At 43.6% G+C, this 13,767-nt stretch overlaps 1 protein-coding gene across 5 annotated transcripts in view; it reads right to left on the reverse strand.

The window, feature by feature from the left end:
* The window catches only part of LOC137304692 (zinc finger protein 609-like), a 188,750-nt gene that overhangs the window by 16,221 nt on the left and 158,762 nt on the right, over nucleotides 1-13,767 (reverse strand). For 3 of the 5 annotated variants that reach the window (XM_067973353.1, XM_067973352.1, XM_067973354.1), the window contains exons 4-6: nucleotides 13,438-13,525; nucleotides 9,366-11,829; nucleotides 2,581-2,724 (exon numbers count right to left, since the gene is read on the reverse strand). In XM_067973353.1, the coding sequence (XP_067829454.1) occupies nucleotides 2,581-2,724; nucleotides 9,366-11,829; nucleotides 13,438-13,525 (2,696 nt within the window). The remainder of the gene's footprint in view (nucleotides 1-2,580; nucleotides 2,725-9,365; nucleotides 11,830-13,437; nucleotides 13,526-13,767) is intronic. The other 2 variants (XM_067973355.1, XM_067973356.1) reach the window with 1 other exon arrangement.

Genomic DNA, 13,767 nt, shown 5'->3' on the forward strand with positions numbered 1-13,767 from the left:
GAAAGCAGCACTTTGGGAAAAGAATGAATCCATCCTGCTCTGTGGGATAACAACTTCACAAAGTAGCCTAATTGGCGTTAGAAATCGCAGCACAGGCAGACATATTTCAGCTTGTGATGGAGAAAGGCTGTTCTCATCTGTTCTGGTGCATTGTCCAGAACTAAACAGAGCCTAAATAATATGGAGGCACTGCAATACATTGTCAAATAATAAATATAATCTGTTCCATAGCTGCTTCTCATTCAATGAACCTAGTTGGAAAAAGACACACTGCACTTCCAGATTGCACACAGTTCCTGAGATGCATCCTGAGGGGACCGATTCACCGGGCGGTTAAGAAGGTGTCCCTCTGAGCATAGAAAATCTTAACACGGATTTTCCTGGGCTCACAGGAATTACTGTGGTATCCCTGAGGCAAATGGTTTGGAAGGAATTTTTCCAGACCCCTGTAGGAAGTCAAGCCACTTTCATGAGTTAGACATAATGGGAGAGGAAGGGGACGAGTGCATTGTGTATACAGTAACATGCAAGTCAGGGTGTGCTGAAAGGCAGTTTCAAGAGGTTGTTTCAGACTATCTAAATTCCGAATGCAGCTCAGCCATTCTTTATTATTTCTACTCCCAAGCCTTGTAATGTTTTTTGATATCAGTCATTACAATGTCTAGCAAAACCTGATTCTTACACTTTTCTATCAGAAGCTGCCTGTTAGCACAGAATTCAAAAAAAGATTGTGTTCATTTCCAAACAGGCTTTCAGGTTTTATGCGGAATGATTCTTTGCTTTTCTCACTACATTTCTCTCCTCCTCTTTAAACCCACCTCCCCCCTACACCATTCCCATTGAGGGAGCAGATAGGGATTCTGTTCCCAGGCCTCTACATTGCTCTAATCAGAGTGCTGGGTGAAAATGATGTGTGTTAACTTGCCCGCTGATGTTTCTTCCCTCTCTGTAGGGTAGATACCTCCCATCTGCTATTTGTAGCTCCTCCTTCCTGGGCCTCAGCCAGCAACCGGCTACTTAATTTTATCAGTGCCTCTACAATCTAGCAGCCAACGCCATGGAGCAACCTGTCGGCACCACTATAGTTTCTTTCTCTGTCTCACCAGTTTTTAACCGCATTGCTCCTGAAAGGGTTAACTCCTGGTTGGAAAACAGTTCTAGGGTGAATAGTCACTCTACAGATCCTTGCCCAGCTGGCCACTATTTATAATCTGAGCCCTATCTGTGAGTATTGGCTATTCGACCATGGGCTAAACCACAGCCAGGCCCGCCCTCTGCCCGATGCCCCGCTATTCAAATCAGCTCAGGCTGGGGGTCAAACCCGCGATCGACCCAATCTATACGGCCTAGCGTTTGCAGGAGCTCCCACTGTAAGGAGAGACTCAACTTTGTTAAACACAGGAAAAAACTCAGTGTTAAAATTACAATTTTATTACCTAAACCAGGAGAAAATTGTGTTCATTATAAATCACTCAACATACCTATAATTTTTTTAAGCTAACGTATACATTTAAAAGCACGGTTTTCAATAATAAACATCAAGTCTAACATCACTACCTTGTGGTGCCTCAGACAACATTTATTGGAAAGAGACTCCATTCAGTTGATGTGTGGTGATATTTTTTGACGAAGGATTAAATTTGTAGCATAACCACTGCACAATTATTGGAACTTAAAATGCAATGGATTACTAAATATAACACCGCTCTATTTATTACACAAGTCACACACTATTCCAGGTGTAACACAGTGGATTATTGGGAATAACAATGCTCTAATCATTCACTATCTCAAAATGTTAAATCACAAACTGGATTCCACTGCATCAGAGCAGGGGATAGGCTTTGGAAGATGTAGGAGAGGGTTATTTATGTGTGAACTATTGAAATGCAGCACGGTGTAATTATGTCAAATTTGCATTTAAAGCCAACACAACTAACCTGAATTTCCCATAGTGATGTAGAGAGTCACCATCTCCACATGCACTATAAAAGGGATTTCTCAATGTGCTTGAGTTGAGATAAAGACACTCAACAGGGAACCAGAGAATGCAGAACTAATTTATCAAATTCCTACTCTCTAATGGAATAAATTCCATCCTCCACTGCTCCCCAGTTAGTACGGAATATACCACATATTTACATAAACATGTGTAAAATCTATTTGGCGTCTGTGCTATCCCTGCCTTGAGTATTTCCAGGTGTCCTGTTTTCAGCTCCCCTGTGAGTTTCCATTGTACTATTTGATTCAATTTTGTGGCCTCCAACTGTGTAATTTCAAATACGTATAATGCTGATATTTGATTTCATTGTAGGTGGATTGTCAGTTACCGGCCCTAAATGGAGCATTGATGCTTCTTTTGTACAAACACTTCTACACCGCACTGAAGACATGAATAAAGTAAAAATTCAATTCATTACGTAGAATCTCCAATGCACCAAGAAACCCAACACTGATAACACACATAGCTCTTAAGTGCGTGTTGAAAAGAGTGCTTCTCACCACACAGAGGATTTTATGTAACTAATACAGAATATGTTTTAGGATTTCCCGAATGGGCTACTGAGAGCGGCCTCTCACCTCTCTCCAGGAATGAATTAGCTGGCATCTTGAAAATCCCCTTAGTGATGAAGAATTAAAGTCACTGCCGTGTCTCGGCACAAGATGTAATGAACTGCAGTACTGAGTAAATGAGCTAGGATCAGGTTCTATCTCTGTAGTTTGCTATAAATACAAAAAAAGATAGATTACACACCACAGGTGTAGCAGCCAGGATTCTGCAAACCAAGATTGTCTGTATACAATATGGCTATTCTCTAGACTTTAATAACTCATGGAGAAGTTATTACATTGAGGTCTTTTCCCTTTAAGAGCACTCTAGCATCACATGTCTGTGCTATATAGTGCTTCCTACATAGTGAACCTCATTTACTTTTCACAGACCCTGCCCAGAGGGTGAGGGCTGGTTGAAAGAGATACTTCACTAAAATATGCACATGCATTTAGTGCGTCAAGAGGGAATTACGCACTGCATGTGCTTATAGTGAGCAAGCTCAAGGGCCAGTAAATTGGGAAAAGGCACTGAGGGTAAGGTGCCGCAAGACAGACTTGTGCAAAAAAGCAGCTAAGGCCCCAGCTAATTGTGATCACAGGCAGCAGGTCAGTTTGAGTAGAACAGCACCACCAGGAGTCTGAAGTCTGATTGCTGCTTTTTCTTCCACTCCTACCTCCCCCCCTCCCATATCAAATTAGGAAAAAATTGTCAATTCAATTTGGAAGGACTTGAAGAATTAAAATCATTGCCTTGTCTTGGCACAGGACGTAATGAACTGCATCGGAGCGTACTTCAGTGGGTAGCTCTCTTGCCCCTGTCAGAAGGTTGTGGGTTCAAGTCCCACTCCAAGGGCTTGAACACATAATCTAGGCTGACACTTTGTTAGAGGTGCCATCTTTCGGATGAGATCTTAAACCAAGGCCCCGTCTGCCCTCTCAGGTGGACGTAAAACATACCACGGCACTATTGTGAGGAGCAGGAGATTTCTCGCGGTGCCCTGGCCAATATTTATCCCTCTAACATCACCAACATCACTAAAACAGATTATGTGGTCATTATCACACTGCTAATTGTGGGATCTTGCTGTGTGCTAATTGGCTGCCACATTTCCTACATTACAACAGTGACTACACTTCAAAAAGTACTTCATTGGCTGGAAAGCACTTTGGGACATCCTGAGGTCGTGAAAGGCGCTATATAAATGCTCTCTCTTTCTTTAAAGGGTGAGGGAGTTAGAAATTCTATACTAAAGTCACTCTCACACAGGATTACCTCTGTTCATGCGCATATCCTACAGACTAAGGCAGAGACTGGGCAGCAAGAGCAAACTGGGAGCAAAGAGGAAACTCCAGATCAGAACTGAATCATTGCTCCAATAGAGATTGCCAAGAAAATTGGCAAGCGGAGAATTTTACCTTAGAATTAGACTATTATACCAACTGGGAGCACAGGAACAGGATGAGGCCATTCAGCCCCTCGAGTCTCCTCCTCCATTCAATTAGATCATGGCTGATCTGTACCTGAACTCCATTTATCCACCGTAGCTCCATATCCATTGATACCCTTACCTAACTAAAATAATACCTTCTACATTTGTTTCCTCTATGTGTTATCTATCATCCTGAGTCAGGCTGCAAAGGGCAATATGGCCCTACTAAGCAGTAGGTGTTCATTTGAGACCAAACCAAGCAAACAGTGCCAGATAATTGTGTGAGGATCACTCCACATTCTTATAGAATCATTGAAATTAGACCATAGAAAAAGGCCTTTTAGCCCATTGTGCAGGTGCTATACTCTCTAATACCATTTCCCTGCCCTTTCCCCAAATCCTTTCATATTCTTCCTTTTCAAAATACCTATCCAGTTCCATTTCAATGTTCAAGTCTCTGTTTTAATAGCCACCTGTGGTAAAGTATTCCACATCCTACTGACCCTTCCATGTGAAAATATGTTGCCATGTTTAAACACCCATTGGCATTGGGTGTTTAAACATGATAAAATGTTTATTCCTGGTGCCATCTATGTAAGGGCACAGTACCCTTTTAATAACAATGGGACCTGGGTGCTTTTCAGAATGAAGGGCTGAACGAAAAAGGAATCACAGCATCCTGTGCCAGAAGGAATTCCAATTCTATTTGCGGAAGGAATTTTAAGCGAGGTCTCAAGTACAGTCCATTGTGGACTCAATGAGGTAAGGCCAAACTCTACCACACCATCCAGGTCGGAGACTTCAATTGACAAGAAAGCAAGGGGGAAAATTAGTTTGGATGGTTTCATGGAGGTCAAGTTCACATCCCATGGAGGAGTGAGGAACCTGAACACACGTCGGATCATCTAGACTTGCTTCGGCAAAATGATTTTAAGACAGAAATATCCACCCTGATAACTGCAGGTTTCAGCTAATTCTCCTGAGCGTGCTGGAAGACCTGGGGTAAATGGTAATGGATGGCACCCCTCTTGTAAAAAAAAAACTTTTCCTTTCCTCTCCAAATAAACAAACGCCTGGAGTACAGGTGCTACTCATCTTCCAAGTTGCCATTCTTCATGTGCAAGCCTCAACAGAGAACATCAGCAGATTATTCGATTGTGGGGACATCACAGCTGAGCTGATCCTGTCCACACTTTCAATCTAGAGATATAGACGGTAATCAGGAGCAGAAAACTTTCTCCTCTCTAGCGCCGGGACACTGGGCCAATTGTAGTGTCTCTGCTGCCACCTGACATCAGTCAAATCCCCACAGACGGAGGATCAAACTAGTGACCTTCCTATTGTTTAGCTTTACTTGACAGTGGCAGTGGACTTAGAGAGAGATATACGGGGATCTCTAAGGTCTCCTCCTCTGTCAACAAAGCCAGAGGGTAGGTCTGCTCCATTTTGTGTTATACACCATCAGAATGGTGAGCTGACGAGATGCCATGAGCCTCTGGTGGGCCTCAAGGAATAAGTGTCTCCTGCTCATCGCTTCAGACAGCAAGGATCTCCTCGTCTTAGACAAACTTTTTTTTTAATGAAAGATACTTAGTCTCAGAACCAAGGTTTGAGACCACCTGTGAGCTATCAGAATTCTCCTGCCAATCTATTCTGATCTTCTGAAGAACCAGGGGATCTGAGGAAAGGGCAAAACGTGCAACGCCTCCTCTCTAGGAAATGGTAAAGCCCATTCAGAATTCTGACCCTGTTCCTGCTTCATGTGATGAAGCTTTAGTTATTGTCTACCATGGAAGATGAAACTCATTGAAAACAGACCTTTCTCAAGGGGGTTTACCAATGCTCCTGAGTACATCTGCCAGAATATTCTCCTTTCATCTCGATACTGAGCTAAGAAGAGCTGCTGGGACCTCCACCAGTGGCAGATCTGCCTTTATACAGGAACGGTGATCTAGCCTCAACTCTACTTCCTAATTTAACTTGACAACCATCGTAACACTTATGCAGACAGGGCAGCTTATCCATCACAGGACATAAAAGTTTTCGCCAGAGCTCTTAGCTGTAGCCTATCTTATTTCGCTGTCTGTCCCTTTGGTCCAACCCAACCCTAAGTAAACACTTCACAGCCAATCAGCAATCCTTATTATTGATAGAGTGGGCAGCAGCGACATAATCCGATGCCTACCAAGGCACTGTTTCTGTACTTTCTCGCTCCAAGCTTGGCAGACAAAAACCACAGTCTTTGGCTTCACTAATGCATTTTCCTGGTGCAGGCGGATCTTTCCCAATGCAAATGAAAATGGGAAGATAAGTATATGGGACAACTTGTCATAATATGCAGACAAGGCATCCTGATGCTGCAGCGGCAGTCGTCTATGCCTCACTTTATCAGTTGTGACAAGAGTCACGGCCATCCACGATTGGCAAAGTCTTCTTGTAACTTCAGGTAAACCTAAGACTGGGACTTGGCACAGGGAAAGTCCAGAAAACTTCTATGATTCTATAGGCAATTGGGACTAGCTTAGTGGTATAAACTGGGCGACATGGACATGTTGGGCCGAAGGGCCTGTTTCCCTGTTGTAAACTTCTATGATTCTATGATTCTAAAACCACTAATTCTAGTATCATTTAATAAAGATATATTGTCCAAGGTTTTTTTTCCCTCCACAAAATGGAAAGACCACAAATTCAAAGCTGTGCCAGACTACAGACAAAAAATAGGCTAAGATTGGGTAATCTATAAGTCAACTGTGGGGTAACAGTGCTCCTAGAAGATTGTTAGGTTAAAAACTTAGGATAAAAGCTTCCCTTTGTGTTCTAAAGAACAAACATTCCAAAGCAACCCCCTCCATCCCAATTTTCTGCCTCCCTCTCCTGAAAGTGGCATCAGGTTACAGCTTGACGATGCCAGTTAACCTTCCTATAACCATTTCACCCAAGTAGTCCTTTTTCATACATGCGCCTAGACCATTAGGGTCAGCGGGTGACCCAGTGGAGCTTTACAGCTTCGCCCAGTCCTGTTCTCGCCTGACATCCACATACTCATTAACTGAGGTCACTGGCTAATGGTCAGGAGTGGGAACCCTGGCTGATTGCTTTCCCCTTCCTATATCGTGCCTCCGCCATGTCATATCTGAGATCAGTTAGTTAACCAATTAGTCTGATCTGTATTTCTAAGTATGTCACTGAGAACTGGACGAACAGAAGAATTTTTTTTTAAAAGATTAGAGTTCTACCATTGTAGCGTAAGGAATTCAAAAGCATGACTACAACTTCTAAAGTGAAGCTGAGAGGCTCAACTCATATTAAAATCATATTTAAAACTTGTGCATTTCCTGTCCACAGTTGCCTTGTTGTCACAATTTTTGGTCACATTTTAACATTGAAAATGCCTACGTAATCATTTATAATGGGAATTCCGCATTTAAATAGGTCTTGGTGATGCTGTAGTTGCAGAATGGGGCCAACAGATGCATTGTAGCTCATGACACATCATGGACAATGCCATATGAGGCTTCTTCTTTGTAGTAACTCAAGTTAAAATCTCATACAAGTTCTTTAACTCGAGTCAATATGGATGAACATGTGAGACCGCCCCTGTGTATTTCAATCCTGATCCCCAATGAAGGGACTTGAAGGTGTTAGCCAAAGCAGTAGCATAATGGCATCATTAATAAGGGAGCAGACACTTAGGATTATGTAACCATTCTGTAGCATATACTTCTCCTTGGAAGCTCAGGGGGAATTGCAGCTGTGCACACTCTCAAAATCTGGAGATGTTAAGCTGATGCCCAAAGTAATGTTAACTTTTTGAAACGTATTTGCTTCGTATCTGTTTTCAATTTTGTAAAAGTAGTTGTAGTGTTTCTGTTCAACTGACTGAATATGTGGAGCTCCCAGTGAAAAATATATTTTATGGGCATTGTTCATGCCTGAACACTGGAGTTACAGTTTCCAGCTGCACTTCATGCAGTTACTTTTGAGTACATTCTCTAAAGGGCAGCCCAGTAAGTCTTCAATATTTTTATGTACGGATAACAGTAATTTTTCTCTTCTTTCCCCCCCTCCCAATAAAGCCAGTGACTCGTGCGTTCTACACAGTGAGTTGGTATCAGGACTGAGCTCAATCCTGTCCGTGACAGCCAACTCGGACTCATTTTATCTCTCCCCAGCTCAAGGACAGAGAGGTTAATTGTTAGCCCCTCAATCACTGTCCAGATGAGATTCACCTGACTCGACAAAGACCAAAGATAGTGTGTGGAATCTTGGTGGTCTGAACAATTCGAGCCTAGATTTACCAATTGGAGGTATTTTAATGGGAAACATTTTTTTTAAAAAAGTGTTCTTCAAAGCAGACTGAATTTTCCAAGTCCAATTTGAAACTCTATCATTCAGCCTCATGGCCTCCACAGTCACACACATGGTCTCCAGCATCTGAAGATGTAATAAGATATTGAAGAGTGAGAGGAACCTAACTTTTTCAAATAAACCTATTAAAATTTGATTTTCAGATCACATGCATGCTGACTTCAAAAAGACACCCCTGAATGAACTGGGATTGCAAAAAGATGGATTAAAGTTTTCAAAATGGAAGCCAATTACTCCGCATCATGGTGATATAAAACAATCACCATACAAGATCAAACGTACTAGCACACATGGCTTTTCTCCCACTTCCCAACTCCAATATTCAAACCTTAACTGGAATTAATAAATTACAATTGAATTTTAAGTTCATCAGTGTCATAGCTCAGTTCGCAGCACTATCCCCTCAGAGTCAGAAGGTTGTGGGTTCAAGCCTCACTCCACTTCAGTGCAGTGTTGAGGAGATGCCGCACTGTCGGAGGTGCCGTCTTTCGGACAAGACATTAAACCGAGGCCTCATCTGCTTGTTGAGGTGAACATGAAAGAACCCATGGCACCTTTTGAAAAGAGCAGGGGGGTTTTCTCGGCACTCTGACCGACATTTATCTCCCAGTCAACGCCAATAAAAATAGATTAAAACTGGTCATTTATCCCGTATGCTGTGTGTGGGATCTTGCTGTGTGAAAATTGTTTGTCAGATTTGCCTACAAATTAAGAGTGGCTGTACATCAAAAAGTAAATCACTGGCTGTGAAACATTTTGGGACATCCTGAGGATGTGAAAGGCACTTTATAAATTCAAGCTCTTTCTTTACTTTTGTGTCACTTCAATTTGTTTATTTATACTGTACTGTTTATAGCACCCATCACTATTGCCTGGGCTTCAATCATGGTAATACCACTGTGCTGTAACCAGGTTAGGTCAACATACAGCTGAATTAATATTTTTGGTTAAAAGTTGCATCTGGTTAGTACAGAAGAACCTGTAAACCTTCAGGTACCAGAGCTTGGTTCTTACCTGTCTGTACCATTGCGTGGGATCCATTCCAGAGTGTTTGCTCGACTCCAGACCTGGTTTTGTTTCACACAACTCCCTCCCAAGGTGGCTCCCCTCAGTCAATTTCATCTTTAGTCCCTCGGCTTGCTGGGACTGCAACTTGGAGGCTTCATCTGCTTTTGCCATTATGGCATATTTCATGGAGTCTGTTGAGTCCTTGAGCTTGTTGGGCACCGGTTTTGCGAGGTCGGTCAAGCTGGGGGCTTTTGACAGAGTGGCTGAGGCAGGAGACTTCTGCTTCCACTCCTCCCGGTCTCTATCTTTAATGCCGAGCTCTTGCTTCTTGTCAGTGTCATTTGTGCCGTGTTTCCCACGGTTATGTTCTTGCCTCTGCTTGTGTTGTTCCTCACACATTTTCTCATATTGCTGCCTGTATGCTGGATTTGTACTCATCATGTGACTGTGGTACCCCTGATCACTGTACCCATATTGGGGCATATACGCATACTGACCGTAATAGAGAGGCTGCATGTACATTTGGGACCTTTGCTGGATCACCGAAGGATGGTGGCCTGCACTGCCCATTTCACTCTTTTTATCGTCTGTACTTTCAACTTTGACCCTCACCTCCACACCCTCCTCATCTATCTCCTTCTTTATTTTGACCGAATGACCAACTGCTCCCGAGCCGCTACTGGTACCTCCAGGGCTCGAGTGGGCGTAGTTCGGAGAGTAGTAGGTGTCATAACCCTGATAGTAAGGAGAGTGGGTTTCCTTATTTAAAGGTGGCTGAGTTCTTGAAGTGGATGAGGAGGAGGAGGAGGAGGAAGAGGAAAATAACGCTTTCTTGGCACTATCCTTAGCCATTTGGTCTGGAGATGATGTTTTGACTTTAGCGCCATCTCCCTTTCCCTCTCCATCTTCTCCTGCATCAGAAATATCAGAATATGCTGGACTATTGGTCTTCACCGAGGAGCTGTCTGCCCCATTCTGCGTCACCACGTGCAAGGGTGTTATAGGTGTGACCAAGCCGGTGCCTTCCAATCTGCTGGCAGTGCCTATGGACGGGCTTGGCGCATTGTCGGTAAAGCTGTAGATTTTGTCCGCTTCAGCTTTGATACTTGCCAAGCGACTCTCATGCGACTCAGAAGAACCATTCAAGAGGCCCTCACCCTTGGGCACAGAATCAGCAGCGGAATCTCGGAAAGGGCTTTTGCCATCCTCAGGCTTTCCCCCTTTGCCCAGTGGCTTGGGACTCGCAGCCTCTTTGGCGTCCTTCTTCTTTTTCTCTTTTTTCTTCTTCTCTTTTAAGGGCGTGAGGGCTGGGTTCACTGTAGACGGCTCCCCCATAACAGTAGGCTTGGGTTGAATGGGTTTGAGTGGGGGACTCTTGGGCATTGCTTGGACAACAGTGGTAGCCAGACCAGGAGCAGGCCCTGGGCCAGATGCCGTAAAAGTGGCAGTGGCAGTGGGGAAACTATATATCTGTGCTGGCATGGCAGGGACGATGGGCCTGGCTGATTTTGCTTTGAGAGGAAGCTTCTCTGATTTTGAATTACTTGACTTCTTGGCTTTATCCTTTTCCAAGACTGGTTTCTTTTCACTCGAATCATCTCCATCGTTGCCTGTATCATCACTTGGGCTGGCGACTGGAGGTCCTTCTTCTGAACAGTCAACATTATACATCCCACCAGACTCAGCATCAGGCTCTGAAGGGGCTTTCTTTTTACCAGAGTTCTTCCCGGCACCTAGCTTTGCAGCAGAGGAAGGGCTATGGGCCTCCATGCTGCCTTCCCTCCTCCCTTTTGGTGTAGCAGATCGAGCTGGGGAAATGGAGCCCTTTGACTGACAGAATGTGTGGGAGCTGGAAGAACCATTGCAGCTACTAGAATCCTGACTCAGCGATGGATGCTGGGTGCAATCCTCACCATCGGAGTTCTTCTCCTCGCTGTCAATGTCTCCCTCAAGCTTACCATCGCTGTCTGTGTGTGCATGGGCCTGGTGGTACCGAAGGCCATTAATGTGCTTGTATTTCTTGTTGCAGTTGGGGTGCGGACAATCAATGAGGACAGGTGATGGACAGTTATGCTCAGGCATAGAAGGCTCAGATTTCACCCCAATGACTGGGGTCGGAGTCGGGGTCCCAGTTCCACGAGAGTTTGAACGCATCCTTTTCCCACCTTTTGAGTCCTCAGAACTAGAGGTTAAATCCAAGTCTGGGGCGGGTTTGTTTTTCCGTTTGTTTCCTGCTGAAGGACTTGCCTTCACATCTTCCACTGTGTTTGTTGGGGTGCGTCTGTCAGAAGAGTTCTGGCTCCCCCGACGCCCCTTGCTACTCGTACATGCCCGAGTTTTGTTCACAACCTTGCTGTCTGGAACAACGCTGGTCTCGATCACTGGAGTGTTTGTGTTTGGGCGCACTCGTTTCCCCCTCCCTCGATTGTTTCCTCTCATCTCAAGATCACTTGTCGGCGATTCACAAAACCTGGAAAATGTAAAGAAAAGAAGTCAACCACTGCAGTGAACTGAACAAGGCAGGATGCTGTAGGGTTTCTCACTAAAAGACGTTCGTACCTGAATTTAATGGGTAATTAAAGAGATAGAGTACCTAGCAAAGGGCAACCCTACCTACCAAACCCAATTTGTCCTAAAGAAAATGAAGATATTATAGGGGCTGTAGCAATAACAAGCTCAACAACAGATTCCACCGATCAAGATATTGAGTACACGTGGTAGGGATTGTACTGAGCCATGGAGTGGATATGGATAGACAGTGAATTGCAGTTCCTAATCCCAATGGTAATTTACTAATCTCAGCCATAGCATCATGAGGAAGAAATAAGTGAAGACCCACATGAAGGGTAAAGAAAAAACTATTGGAGAAGGTGTCATCCAAGGTTTTTAGATATTTTCTAATGGCCAATCATAGAGTGGGGCTTGTGCCAGGCTGGGGCATTGAGGAATGAAGTCAGAAAGAGATACATTTAATTAAAAAAAACTCTTCCCTTTTCCTTTAAAAGTGATACTTTCTCCCATTCCTGATCCATCCCATGCACCAACTGTGGCCAGGTGACCTATTTCCAGGCCTCCCAATGTGCAAGAGCAACCCATGGGAATCATCATCTGTCGCTACGTGGAAGCATCTGGCTTCCGCGCGGCACTGCCCCACAGCGAAGAGGGTAAGATTACTTGGAATAAAGGATCTCTGATGTCAAGTCATGTCCCACCACTCTTTGGTGCTCTGATATGTTACGCTCTCGCGCCAACTCAAAACTCTTCAATGTTCAAATGATTTCAGAGTTAACTGTCTCACAATAGGCAAAACTAACTAATTCATGAGATTCACAAGTTAGAAAAGGAATTAACAGGATTAAAGATCAAAATTAGATATTGAAAAGGACAAGTGCATTGATATCCACTGTTCCTAAACTCAATTGGAGCAGTCTGGGGAAGGGTAACTCCAATTTCAAAGATTATGTTCGCTTGCTACTTATTGACGGATATAGTCCACGCCTCTTCATTCAAAGTTTCTTATTTCAAGTATCTGATAATGCAAAAAAACGTTAGTACTAAATTTTGACTTTCCTCTGATTTGTTGCTTAATTCAAATTACAGGATAATTCAAAAAAAATTTAAGCACGGAAAACATTTTTGAAATATTAGGAGTAAAATGTCAGAGGTATGAAAATGTTGAGCTGTCTTTGCTTAAAAGGGTGGTCACAAGAGCAATGAGAAACCTGGAAATGAGCAAAGCTGCCAATACAAATGGTAACAAAACTTTCACACACAGAGTGATCAACCTGTAGAATGAACTTCAGGATAACAGAGGCGGAACTGTGGCATTTAAAGGAACAGTCGGATGGTATGCTGACGAGAATGTAGGTTCCTTCTGAATGGCTAAGCTAAAATAGCTTCCCTCATCCACATCTATCCTGTGATTTAGACCAGGTGTGTGAAGGTACAGGGAAACAATGACTGACCCCTGTCCCCTGCTGTGTGACCCCACTAGGGTCCAATGTGCCACCCATTTACCATTCTGATATCCCTACACTACAGATCTCCTTTAAAGCCACAATTTTATTCCTTTGCTCACCTTGGTGGTGCCCAGTCATGTCTTGTGCAGTCCAAAAGAGTTCCAACATACGTCTTGTTTCGCCAAGTCACATTAACCACCAGGACACCTGGCAGAGAGGGGGAAAGCACAGAGAAAATGAAATATTCAGAAACTCTCACCACCATACTCCCTTCGGTTTAATTAAAAACCTAACCCAAGTTATCTGCTGCCCCGTGTCCTTAAATAGGCCACGTCATCAGGGAATTAGAAGATTTACTACCAGGATATGCCCATAAATCCTAGCTTCCTGCTAGAGATGCAGTTTACTCTGCAGGGCTCAAAATTAAGATCAATCAGGGAATTGAAAGT

The sequence above is a fragment of the Heptranchias perlo genome, chromosome 38 (assembly GCF_035084215.1).
Source record: "Heptranchias perlo isolate sHepPer1 chromosome 38, sHepPer1.hap1, whole genome shotgun sequence".
Lineage (NCBI taxonomy): Eukaryota > Metazoa > Chordata > Chondrichthyes > Hexanchiformes > Hexanchidae > Heptranchias > Heptranchias perlo.